Source organism: Peromyscus leucopus, chromosome 19 (genome assembly GCF_004664715.2).
Source record: "Peromyscus leucopus breed LL Stock chromosome 19, UCI_PerLeu_2.1, whole genome shotgun sequence".
Lineage (NCBI taxonomy): Eukaryota > Metazoa > Chordata > Mammalia > Rodentia > Cricetidae > Peromyscus > Peromyscus leucopus.
This window is the reverse complement of record NC_051079.1, coordinates 58,984,231-58,997,147: the sequence shown is the minus strand read 5'-3', so window position 1 is coordinate 58,997,147 and position 12,917 is coordinate 58,984,231. Positions and strand designations below refer to the sequence as shown.

At 34.7% G+C, this 12,917-nt stretch overlaps 1 protein-coding gene across 2 annotated transcripts in view; it reads left to right on the top strand.

Moving 5' to 3' along the window:
• Positions 1-12,917, top strand: part of Dcc (DCC netrin 1 receptor) — a 1,151,759-nt gene that overhangs the window by 952,629 nt on the left and 186,213 nt on the right. For both annotated transcript variants that reach the window (XM_028864828.1, XM_028864827.1), the window contains exon 14: positions 5,285-5,395. In XM_028864828.1, the coding sequence (XP_028720661.1) occupies positions 5,285-5,395 (111 nt within the window). The remainder of the gene's footprint in view (positions 1-5,284; positions 5,396-12,917) is intronic.

Genomic DNA, 12,917 nt, shown 5'->3' with positions numbered 1-12,917 from the left:
AATCTAGCTTCTATTTCCACATTACATATTTGTGGCAAAATAAGTTAAATACAGTTGGGAATTTAAACATATATGATCAAAAAGATTTGTAACTGCATCTGATATTAACCTCAAAAATGCCATGCATTCTTCTTTTTGGTTTGAAACAATAACAGCAATTGGTAAAGCAAATTGGACAGGGCTTTACCTTTTCTCTTATCTGTCTCATGACTTGTACTCAGGAATACTTGATACATTTCTAGACATTTTGACCATGGTTTCAAAAGCCTTAAGGTGCCAGCAAGTACTGCACCCTTGAAGATTTACTCTGATTTAGGCTTTCCCCCATAATGTATCTAGGAACTGATATTCTTTATAGTTAGTAAGTAGAGTCATTGATTTTCAATATAAATCCAGAGTGTTATAAAATGTGCAGGATTTGACCCCATGTTTTCAATGCCTGGAACATGTATGGCTATATTGATTTAGATGTGAGAAAATTGGAAATGCTTTAATGTTTTCTTTTTGAACAGTGTAATTGAAGGGTAGAAATGCAACTGTTTTTTTTTTTTCACAAAGCTTTATTTGTTAGACAGGTGTTTTGTTGTGTATGATTTTTTTTACTATGATAATGAGACATCTGCATTAACAAAGTAATTCATATTTCTAACAAGGACTTTAAATTGCAGGCATCAGTATTGTTGTGAGAATCTACATCAACTAAATTGTAAAATGATGTTTTTAATTTCAGAGTGATCTTCAGGAAAGGTTGTTTGGAATTGAACTTAAGAGTGTTCTCACATTTCATGGCCAATATAGAATAAAGATAATGACAAACATGCATTGGTATTTTATGCGCTGAAAACTGGCAACAGCATAGCAATTTTATAACAAGGCTAACTTGAGGGAAATCATGCTGCTTGAGTACAATGTACTGTCTTTTACCATATGATGTATAAAATTAAAAATAGTGGAGAGGAATTACAGTGGTTAATGATTCTTAGTTTGAAGATTAACAATAGGCAGGGATAATCTGTTTTAATGATATAATTTGATGACTAAGGATAGATATACAATACTTTAGAATAGTTTTATACTTAAATGCATTTGGATTCATACACAGACTCACAGACATATGGGGGATTAAGACTGTAATTTAGGGACTCAACAAACATTGTAGAACTCACATGATGCATGACATCTGAAACTCTTCTTTCTTCAACTATCATATGGGAGATCTATCTGTCTCCTAGGTTTGTACCCATTATAGACTCCATGATGTCATGTTGGGTGTGCTTCTTTGTGTCTCATGCCATTATATGATTCAATGAGAAATCATTGCTACTAATAATGACTATTTGCCATTCATTAGAAAAACAACCATCATTTAGAAACTTTGTTGGTAAGATCTGTGCTAAAAATCTTATGCTTTCAAATTTAATCTTTATAACCATTTTTACTTGCCCACTTCCATTTCCTGAATGAGAAAAATATAAAGGGAGACCTACCATGATTGGGAAGGTCATCCAGCTGTACACTGAGAGAAAAATTCAAACCTAATTCTGCTGGAAGTGAAGTCTTATGCTCTGAACTTTTAAATAATCATTAACTGATGTCAAACTTAGGTGCCCTGAACCTTCAAATGATCATTAAATGATGTTAAACTTAGGTGATGAATGTGTGATTGTGTGAGCATGGAGAAGGATGGGGTATATGCAGAAGGATGGGGGATTTATGGAAAGGTGGGGGGGATGTGTAGAAGGCTGGGGAATATCAAAAAGAATGAAGGATATGCAGAGATATCTATTGGGTAGTAAGGAATGAAGATTAGTTTTTCACCTCAAGGACCTGGATAACTCTAAAATAGATGAAGTCAAATTTTTCCTGTAGAAATATACACACAGAAGTAACTTTAACTTACAGGCTAGCTTTCCTTTAAGTAATGAAATAAATACACCTGTGTATTCATATTACACTGATATTAATTATATGTAATATTAAATACATATTTAACTAGACATAGCTAGACAATTTTACTGAGAGATATCCCACAGTTTATGCCTATTACAGAAAACCATTGTAAAAATCAAAACAAAAACTGTGTGTCTCTATGTGTGTGCATGTGTGTGTATGTATTTGTCTGCTTATACATGGGTATGTGCAGTTACCCATGCATGTATGTGAACAAACATTGTGAAGACCAGAGGTAAATTGTTGGTGTTGTTCCTCATGGGCCACATATCTTGGTTTACTGAGACTGTGTCTGTCATTGGCTTGGAACTCTCCAGAGAAGGTACTCTGGCTGGCAATCACATCCCAGAGACCACCAGGAAAATAGTTATAGGGTGGTGAGTGTGTCTCTAAACTGCTATCTGTAGTTATTTTACTCAAAAATTAATGACTCTGATAGACTTTGAACTTAAAATATATTTTAAAAAATGTGGATATGTGATTAAAAGAAATTTAATCATTTGATTCAAAGTGAAGTGAATGAACAAAATAGAATTCAGATTTTTTGAAAGTAACTCCGTTCATACTCTTCATTCATGTTATAAAATGGCATTTCAGTCAGGGTTAAACCAGATAAGGACAGAACATCTGGAATTATATTTTTTTAAAACTTGATCATTATTCCTGAGAAGCCTGTGTGTTTCTTAATGAGATTCAGAAAGGAGTGGATGGAATGAGAGGATAGATTAGAGGATCCTGGAGAAACAGAGGAAAGAGGAACTGTAATCAGGATATATCATTTGAGAAAAAAAACATTTTCAATAAAAGGAAAATATAAAATCAAAATGTCAATAAACTGAAAAATGTGGAAGAAGCTGTGTGCCCTGCAGTATCAAATATTTGGTCAAGATTTACTTCTTCTTGCAAAAATAAATAAGGAGTCCATCTTTTTCATGTGCTAAAAAAAGAAAGACACATTTCACAAAGAATGGCCTGAGGTCATTATAATGCAGCCCTCATCTCTCAAGCAGAAGCTGAGAACCCAGGGTAGAATTTCTGCCAGAGAAATCCAAGGTCTGGTTTTAAGACCTCGTCTGATGTGTTTGTTAAATAATATTCATAATATAAGACTGCATATGGACTGAAGCACCATCACAAGATGTGTGTCTCTCAACATTTGATTAGTGCTCCAGGAGCTGAAGGCCAAAGCCCAGCCCAGTTGGCACAGAAAGCTGATGATCACAGATGGCTCTCGAGAGCAGTTGTTGCACACATGATTGATACCATTGCTTTTTCATTTTAAGCAGACGTGTGGCTAAATTTCTAAGTAACATGGAAGATTATATTCTTGATGAATTTAAATTTTGTATCAGACAAATCCACTACAGAAGTTATTATTACATTCCATGATTGGGTAAACATGTCTTCCTGGAGCTCTTTCCTTACTCATCCTATAATTTCTTAGGAGATAATCTGTGATGCCTATTCTCAATGACCCATAATGGTGCTTACAAATGGGTAGCAAGCTGAAATGAGTACAAGCCTTCTTGAGGGACAACAAAAGTCTCATGTTCGTAAATGTCTTTTTGCACCCTTGATGATGTTGAATGCTGTATTTTAACCTAATATTTCCTTTGCATTCATTACTGTTGTTCTCAGTTTTATTGGTTTTCTCAAGTGGTAATTTCATGAAAATCTTCAGAGGACCAAGCCCCGTAGTATGCTTTATGGGTAGACAGCAATGACAAATCACCAATAACAATCTCAAGATGCAGGACTTCCCTCCATTTTATAAAACTAGAAGCTTCTCTAGAAAACAACTTCTCTACCAAACATTTATGTGGATCAATTTAGCAAACAGGTTTCTCCAATATGTGTAACCTACATGAAAGCTTCAATGCAACCATTCTTAAACATCAGATTGACTCAACACCCTGTGAGTAGAGATTTAGAAACTAACTTGGTACATAGTATTCATCTTTTTTGGTGAAAATATATCAGTATGAATTTGCCACATGATGTAAGTATTATCCCTCAAAAATTTATTTCACTTATATGTTTTTGGTACCAAATAGTAATACTGTTTCATACTACTGGAGAGATAAATAGAAAACAAACTGAGACAACATTTTGATCTTTGTAAGCGCTCTTCAACTAATTGAGATCTAGGCAATTTACACGAAGTTCTCAGTGTCTTAAAACTAATGCATGGTTCCTTAAAGAATATTGACACATGGGTACTGGACAAAATACTGAGTTTTACATAAAATACATTTTATGCATCTCTACTATTACAATGAGATTGCACAAACTAGTGGTTAATAAATAATAGTAGGTGATTTGGCTCATCATTCTGAAGACTGAGAGCATAGTACCAGTATATGGTGATGGTCACCCCATGAAGTGCAAGGAAATGTACAAAAGGAAAATCTTGCCAAACTTGTCTTTGTACCAGGAGCTCATTTTTGATGTAACTAAATCCCTTTTCCACAACAACATTAATTCATGGATGATGGCAGATGTTTCATGGTTTAATCACGTCATCATGGCCCCTTCTCACTGTAAAAATGACCATTAAAATTCAACATGAGTTTTGGAGGAACAATCAAACCAGGGCAACAGGAATTATTTGTTTTACAACAATTTGTCAAGTTATTAAATGCCTTTGAGACTTGGGGAAAAGGATAGGATTTAGATTAAAATCTTAAACCGATAAAACTCATAATCCTGTGAGGCCTCTCTACTCTACCTATAATTTCTGTTATTTCTAAAATAATCTCTGTGGATAATACAATGCATCCAAATTACTATTGAGATTCACCTCAGTTCTCTCTACTGTGGGATTTGGTGCAAAGTAAAATATAGTGGAAGAGTGGCTTCCAAATCGGAAAGCTGGGTTTATTTTCTACTGAAATTCATTTACTTTGGATTCTTCTTTCTTGGCCCAAAGTAAACATCATCATTGACCTTGAATGAATGATGGGAGCATAAATTTTTAAACTGACTGTTCTTGATTTATAGGCAGGGCTCCAAAGAACAGTGAGGAAAATGATTCTTGTTATTTTTGATTATTTCTTCATCATTTATATTTTATATTCTACATCTACCCTGAGGCTGTTTTCAATGATACATTTTTATAAACTTGAAAAATACACAAGAATTTATAATTGATGAAATATAATTTCAATTCCTGCTATGCCATTTCTCCACCTATAATCAAAATAACAATAATTACCTAAACAATCACAATATTTAAAACTCAATTATTGTCATAAATTTTCTAAAGCTTTGGAAACCCAGCTGGAAATTCTTGTTGTTCAGTAACATTTTGTTTCTCGTGAAAATTCTTTCATAGGATTGGAGAAAGGAAGTCAGTACAGTTTCCAAGTGTCGGCCATGACTGTCAATGGCACTGGGCCACCTTCCAACTGGTACACAGCTGAGACTCCAGAGAACGACCTAGATGGTAAGACCTTGGTTTTCTAGTTCTTAGTAACCCCAGCCTATTGGTCCTGTGGGAAAGGTAATCCACTCCATTTCTAAGAATGTTTATTTTACCTCTGTCTCAGATGCACAACTAAACAAGTACCATTTGTGAAAAGAGTCTTCGTAAGTTTTCTAAATAGTATTGTTGCATTGAGTGTGCATTCATTACTGTGTTCATGCATTTTGTATAATTTGAATAGCTTTCTGTTTACAGTATTTTAAATTATTGACCTTAACTGTTTTCTTCACAAGAATTGCTGTACTTTCTGACAGTAATCACAATATATGTCATATCTTCTCTGAACTTTTAAGAATGCTTCTTCACAATGCAAATAAGTATTTTTGACTTGTTTCTAACAGCATTGATATTGGCACTATCTGTTGTGCTAAAGGAAACCTGCTTAATTTGCTTAATTGAAAGTTACCTTGATACATTATGAGTTAATGCATTGGGGTGTAGATGTAACTAACCATCTTATTAAATAAGAAACACAGAACCAATGCAAAGAAGAAAGCCAAGAGGTCAGAGCTAAGAACTAAAACCTTACCCTTCCTCCTGCAGTGGTCCTACCTCTCTGAACCAGAGCTACTTCCTGTTTTAAAGCCTTTATATAAAGAGTTTCTGTTCTGCCTTCTCATTGGTTGTAAACCTAAGCACATGACCGCCTCGTCATGGCCTGTCTTTATAGACCTCCAGGTTTTCTATGATTGGTATTGAGATTAAAAGCATGTGTATCCAATACTGGCTGTATCCCTGAACACACAGAGACTTAACTAGCTCTGCCTACCAAGTGCTGGGATTACAAGCATACGCCACCACTGCCCTGCTTTCCTATGGCTTGCTAATAGCTCTGACCCCCGGGCAACTTTATTTATTAATATACAAATAACATTTTAATACAAATCAAATATCACCATATTGGGGTTCATATAAAATGTGTGTAACCATAAATTAAATACAAGCAGACCATAAAAATCACAAGATGAGAAATTGTTCTTAATATAAAAGCACGATGGCTGAATGGAAAAATTAAGAAAATTGAGTAAAAGGAATAAGAAATACAGTTCAAGTTATAAAGTACATAGATGCCACATAAAATTTAGATTAAAATAAAAAAGTAAATAAGTAATGAAAATAAGAGATTAAAGGAAAATAAAGTCTATGTACTTAAAGTTAAGTGCTCAAAACTAAGGCCAAGAAAAACTGAATTAAAATTAAACTCCAGTTATGTGTTGAAAATTTGATCATGTAAGGCTACAAAGTAAATAATGGGCAATGATAAATTCTTAGTTCTTAAGTTTGGAGATGAAATTATCTGAGGAAAAATAAAGAACAAAAAATCTGTACTTCTTCCCAACCCTTCTTTTTTCCTTTTCTGATCCAGCTATAATATTAGTCTATATTTTCCAAATGTAAGACAAATTGCTAAAAGATCTTGTAAATGAAATAACAAGAGCAACATATTCGGGTGAATTCTGAAAGATCAGAGAAGCAGAACAAGCCACAGCTAACCTCACCTTGCCAATTCCTCAGCTGATCTTGTTTCCTCAAACTGGAAGCCTCTGTGTCCTCATCCCAATGGTTCTCAGCTGAACTGCTGCTAAAAACCTAAAACTTAATAAGGCTCTAGTTCCTGGTCCTCGTGCCTTATATACCTTTCTGCTTTCTACCATCACTTCCTGGGATTAAATGTGTGTGTTACCATGCCTGGCTGTTTCCCTTGTGGCCTTGAACTCACAGAGATACGGATGAATCTCTGTCTCCCAAGTGATAGGATTAAAGGTGTGTGTGCCACCATTTTCTGGCCTCTATGTCTGTCTAGTGGCTGTTCAGATAAGTTTATTAGGATGCACAATATATTAAGGGACACAATACCACCACACCAATATACTCAAATATTTTTTTTATTTTTTTTCTTTCTGCTCAGTATTTTCAATCTTATCTTTGCAAAAGAAGTCATTTTTACTCATAATTGTACAGATTTGGCTTAATGAAACCAATTGTGATATCAATAAACCAATGAGCAGATGATGTTCCCACAACAGTGATGATCAATGTCCTGTGGTACTATAGCTATTCTCTTAGTTGCCTTTCTCATTACCTTGAACAAACACCCACCAAGAAGCAACTTAAGAGAGGAAGGGCTTGTTCTGCCTTCCGGTTCTAAGAGGTCGTTCCCTGGTAGAAAGGATGGCATGAGAGCAGGTGTAGAGGAGCCAGTCACGTGGCAACAGCAGGCAGGCAGCAGAGGGTGAAGAGCATGAGGCCAGCCCTTGCCACTAAATTCCTCCAGCAAGGCTCTTTGACCTAAAGCTCCTCCAGTCTTGCCAAACAGCTGAGAATCAAGACAAACGAGCTTTGGGGTGTCATTTCACCTACAGAGCAAAACACCCATCCAAAGAGTGATTTATAAAAACATGTCTCATGACAAGCACGGTGTGCTGTTCAGAGGAGCAGATGCTATGGGGAAAAGGGCTTTTTTATTCATGTTCAAAATGTAACAGATATTAAAGGCTAAATTGTAGAAAATGATGATTATTATAGAGTAAACCGGGTTGAATTTTCACACTATGCTATAAGCCAAGAGAGAATAGATGGATGAATGAGGGGAAAAAGACTGAGGTATATATCATGTTGATGACTGAGTAGGATCACAGCCTTTGGGAGGCTAACACAGGAAGAGAATGGCTATTTTGAGGCTAGCCTAGTCTACAGATGGAGACAATTTATCAAAAATAACACACACACACAAATAAAGCTAGTACATGAAGACTAATTATAATTTTCTATAAAACTGGAATTAATAACAGTGTAAGGATCAAAGAGTAAATAAATGCAGGGCTTACTTTAGCATAGGCAGCGTACTATTACAGCACTGATTTTTTTTTTAATCAAAACTGAAAAACACGTGATTAAGTTTGTACACAAATTAGTTCTAATTCTGACAAGACCGAATTTTGACCAGATTTTGAATCTTTAACTATTAATATATCCTTTAAATCAGTAATTTGTTTATACTAAACATATTGCTAATTTTTAAAGGAGTGTTATAATTATAATTTCATTTTGGAAAGATCACACTAGAGCATTAAAATGTACTTGATTAACACCGACATAGATTTGGCCAAAACCAGAGGTTTGTATAAAAATAACTATATTAAAATATTGACTTGGGTTATATAATTGATACAAAGTCCAATTTTTACAAGGTTCCATATGTCATTAATAGATCAGAGAATAGTTATTAAGAATTTATGTGTACAAAGTAGGCTTTGTTTTTCTTTTAGGCAAAACAATAAAGTCCCTGTTTTCAAGGAGTACACATTTTATTCAGCTGGAGAAGGGTAGCGATAAATACTTTCTAAAAAAGCAGGGCTAGAGAGATGGCTAACCATTAAGAGTGTATGCTGCTCTTCCAGAGAATATATGTCCCAGCACCCACATTGGCATCCTCACAATCACCTGTAACTCCAGCTCTCAGGGGTATCCAATACCTGTGGCATTAGTGGGTATATACATTCAGAGGCACATAACTATTCACAGACACATCAGTTAAAATAAAAAAGATTTTTGTTTTTTGTTATTTTTAGAAAGAAAAAGAAAGCATTATAGAGAGACTATAAAGTGCTACAGAGTATCACTTTGTATGGAAGAAAATCTCTCAGATTAGGACAATAGTCCATATTATAAGAAAATAAGGGGCAACTAAGTGGGCACGTCAGTCAACAGTCTTCCTGCACAGAGGAGTTCTGATACTCCAAAACTGGAGCTCCACTTGCAAAGAGATCAATGAAATTGGGCTTATGAGTGCTACTATCTGTTTTATTTAAATAATTATAAGCCATTAACACAATTTTTCTATTTGCATCAGGAATAATGTTCAAAGTTTTTTGTGCTGTTCCTTTTTAATACTGTCATCCATTTCCATGAAGTAAATATTATTAGCTGTACTTCAAAGAAACATAGCAACCTAAAATCACTCACTAAATTGATCAGGTCAGGTAAGAACCAATAGCTAGAACTCAAGGTCTGCTTCTGTGAATCCATGCCTAGTGCCCAGTGCAAAGCCTACACTGACCCCACAGCTGTGGATGGAGGTAGAAATTTATGAAACAGCTGCAGTGATTCAAGGCAAACGATTCTAAGAAGTGAGATCAGATCATTTGCCCAAACCTAGAGGCCATATCTCTTACTGGAAGGAGTGAAAATAAATGGAGCAGAGGCACAGGGGGTCCTATAAAATATCCAGAATGGAAAGGACTCTGCACTTGACTTATGCGATCTTTCTCTGACTCTGAGTGAATCAAATACCAAGTGGATCCAACATAGAAAATCACAGCTTCTTGGCTGGAACACAACCTTCCCTCCATTACATGTTTTCTTTTTCATACTTGAGCCTTCTATGTATAATCCATCTTCATATCTCTGTTATGGTCAATAACCTGAATGTAGTTCTCATGAGGAGAGCCATATCAAAAGCTTTCGCTTGTTGAAATTTTCCACATTCTAAGTTTGTCTCTCTTTTTCATGTAGTGTTCCTCCTTACATTTTCCTTATTTCACTGTTGATACCAGTATTATGAAATGTAATTAAGAAGCTCTAGTGTGTTGAGTCATGAGGAGTGCAAGCAAGAAATTGGTAAGAACAACTCTACCAATGCATAGATAATGGTTGCACTGATTGGAAACTATTTCATTAAAATAAAGAGTACTAGAAGCAGGTATTTTAAGAAAGGGATGTTTTGACAAGTATGATTAAACAGAAAAGCCATCAAGTATTCTTTAAAAAGTATTCATTTAGTATATTACTGCAGACACTATTGGATCTGAAAAATTTATGCTCATTTATGTGAATGTTACTCTTTTGGAAGATTTATTTATCTTTATTTTCTTTGAGAGTTTGTCAACATATATGGTGTATATGTGTGTGGCATGTGTGTGCTTGATGCCCGTGGGCACTGTCAGAGGGCATCAGATGTCCAGAGAGAAGAGTCACAGATGAGGTGTGATTCCATGTCAGTGGTGGGAACAAAAGCAGAGTCCTCTGCACAGTAATAAGGTTCTTGTAACCACTTAGGCATCTCTAGCTCCATGAATGTTACCCTTTTACCAGTTCTTTACCTTAACATGGTTCAATTTTGCATAAATATCATTCTTCTATAATTTCATCTTGATGGTAATTGCTGAAACAATTCTTGTCCCTTCTTACAATACAGGTTTGAAATGTGAATACAGAGTGTAAATAAAAAAGGATTCTGGTGGTGCAGATACTTCTTGACTCAGTGATGTTATAGAATATGATATCAGATTATTTGAAGCATTATAGAAACTAAGAGATTTCAGAAAATTTAGCTATAAAAAATAAGGCAAATTTACTTTGTGAAACAACACTTCATTCGCTGTAAGAAATTTGTAGGGTTGTTCTAAATGAATTCTCATTTTATTGATCCATGATGATTCTTATTAAGTCCTAAAAATAGATTTGAACTGACTTCCTTTTGATTTTCTTTTCACTGCAACATTCAAATATAAAATAGGAATAATTGTGTTAATGAATAGACCACAACAGTACCCAGAAGCCACTTAAACACACCCACAAACACATACATGCTCTCATGTGTACACATACATTATTTTATAAATATTTTAGTGAAATAAACTTTCTTTATTTTGACTAATTCATGTAAATGCTTAAATGATAAAATCACATGAAAATGACTTCTATGCAAGCTTTCAGAGCTGATGTTGAGAGCTTTGAGTAGAAATCATTCCCAAGTAAGAAATAACCACATAGAAATGCTTCAATCTTTCCTAAATTATGGATAAAGAAAAAACAATAATTTTGAAAAACATGTAAAATGGAAAGTATTGTTTTCCATAGTGAAAGAAATCTGCACTGGAAGAGGCTTGGGATATTAGCACTCCTGCTATATATCTGTTGTGTAACCATCTCCATTCCCAAGTGTCCTAGTGACCCTCAGAGAGATGTGTTCATGACCATGGCTCAGAACCTTGAGTCCACTAAACAGAGGTAGTACTGTTTGCTGACTTTTCAGCTGCCTCTTCTTCCTTTCTTGGACTCTGGTGCTTCTCTTTCTTTCTCTAATTGGCTTAAGCTGTGTGAAAAATGAACAGTAACTTTGAGAGCCACTGGAATTCTCATGGATTGTCCTTTTAATTAGGACATTTTGTTAAAGTAATTATAAACCCAAACTTCACTGTTTGTTCAAGGTTCCCTGGCAATCACATTTTGCTATTAGTGGTAGCTGGTAAGTTTTGAAATATTTATTTTGTACCTCAGATATTCAGCTTAAAAAATAACAAGATCACTGGAATTCAATCCAAACTTCTTATATACATGCCTTACATAACAAAATGAGAAAATGTTTTATGAAGTTCAGGTGTCCTTTGGGAAACCAAGCCTGGAAATCTGTTTATCCTTCTTTATAAAGGGCAGGAACAGGTGGAAATTGCCATACATCATCAATGATGGTATAATTTAAAATTAAACATTTCCCATGAAATGGAGTAGGTTGGCTAGCAAAATACCAGCAGTACAGAGACTCCTGAAAGTATGACAATATGAAGCAAAATGTGGATCTGGGAACTACTCTACCTTCCTGCCCTCAGGAAATAGGTAATTATACCTATAATAATGAAGATGGAGTCATTTTACATTCATTTTACTGGGGATATAATGCACCAAGGCAACTCTGTGCTTTGGAATTAGCATAGTGTGTAAAACTCTCTGAGTACATAGATAGAGAAGGAACATATATTCAATCTTATTCATAGAATTATGGTTAAGATCTATGTTGAATGAGTCTATCTACAAAGAATAGACTCGATATTAAAATTGGATATTTACTTAAGAAAAATTTCATAAAATAAAATATCCCTTAGAAGAATTATTAATCAGGACAATGTGATTCTTAATAAATTGAGAATTTTGGAGAAAACAAAGAATAGTAGAAAATGTATTAGTTATGATATGTTGTAAGAAGGTCATTTCTCAAATGTCTTAACACTAATCCCCTGAAAACCTGTCATTTTTATGTCAGAAGACAATTTGTAGTTGTAAGTAATATAGGGTTCTGAAATGGACAGATTATCATGGACCATATTTAGTTATTAAGGTTCTTATAAGAGAGCGGCAAGAATTCACTATTGGGGGAATATGCCAGAAGATGAAGATTGAAATAAGCAATGCCCCAACCAAAAGAAGATACAACTTTTAGATTTACAGCCATAGTCAACAGTTGATACATCTACAATACAACCCATATACCTAAGACTCAGGAATATCCTGAAAGAGGGAGCAGAAAGATTCTGTATATAACAGGAAAGTTACACCCATTAAACCCAACAATATGGCTATCCAAAAAAGACTTGAATAATGACAAGACCACTTGATATGTCAATGTGAATGGGGAAAATTTCACAGGATCATACCTTGAGATGGAGAGACAAAAACAATTAAAGACTGCTGAGAAAGGGAGAAT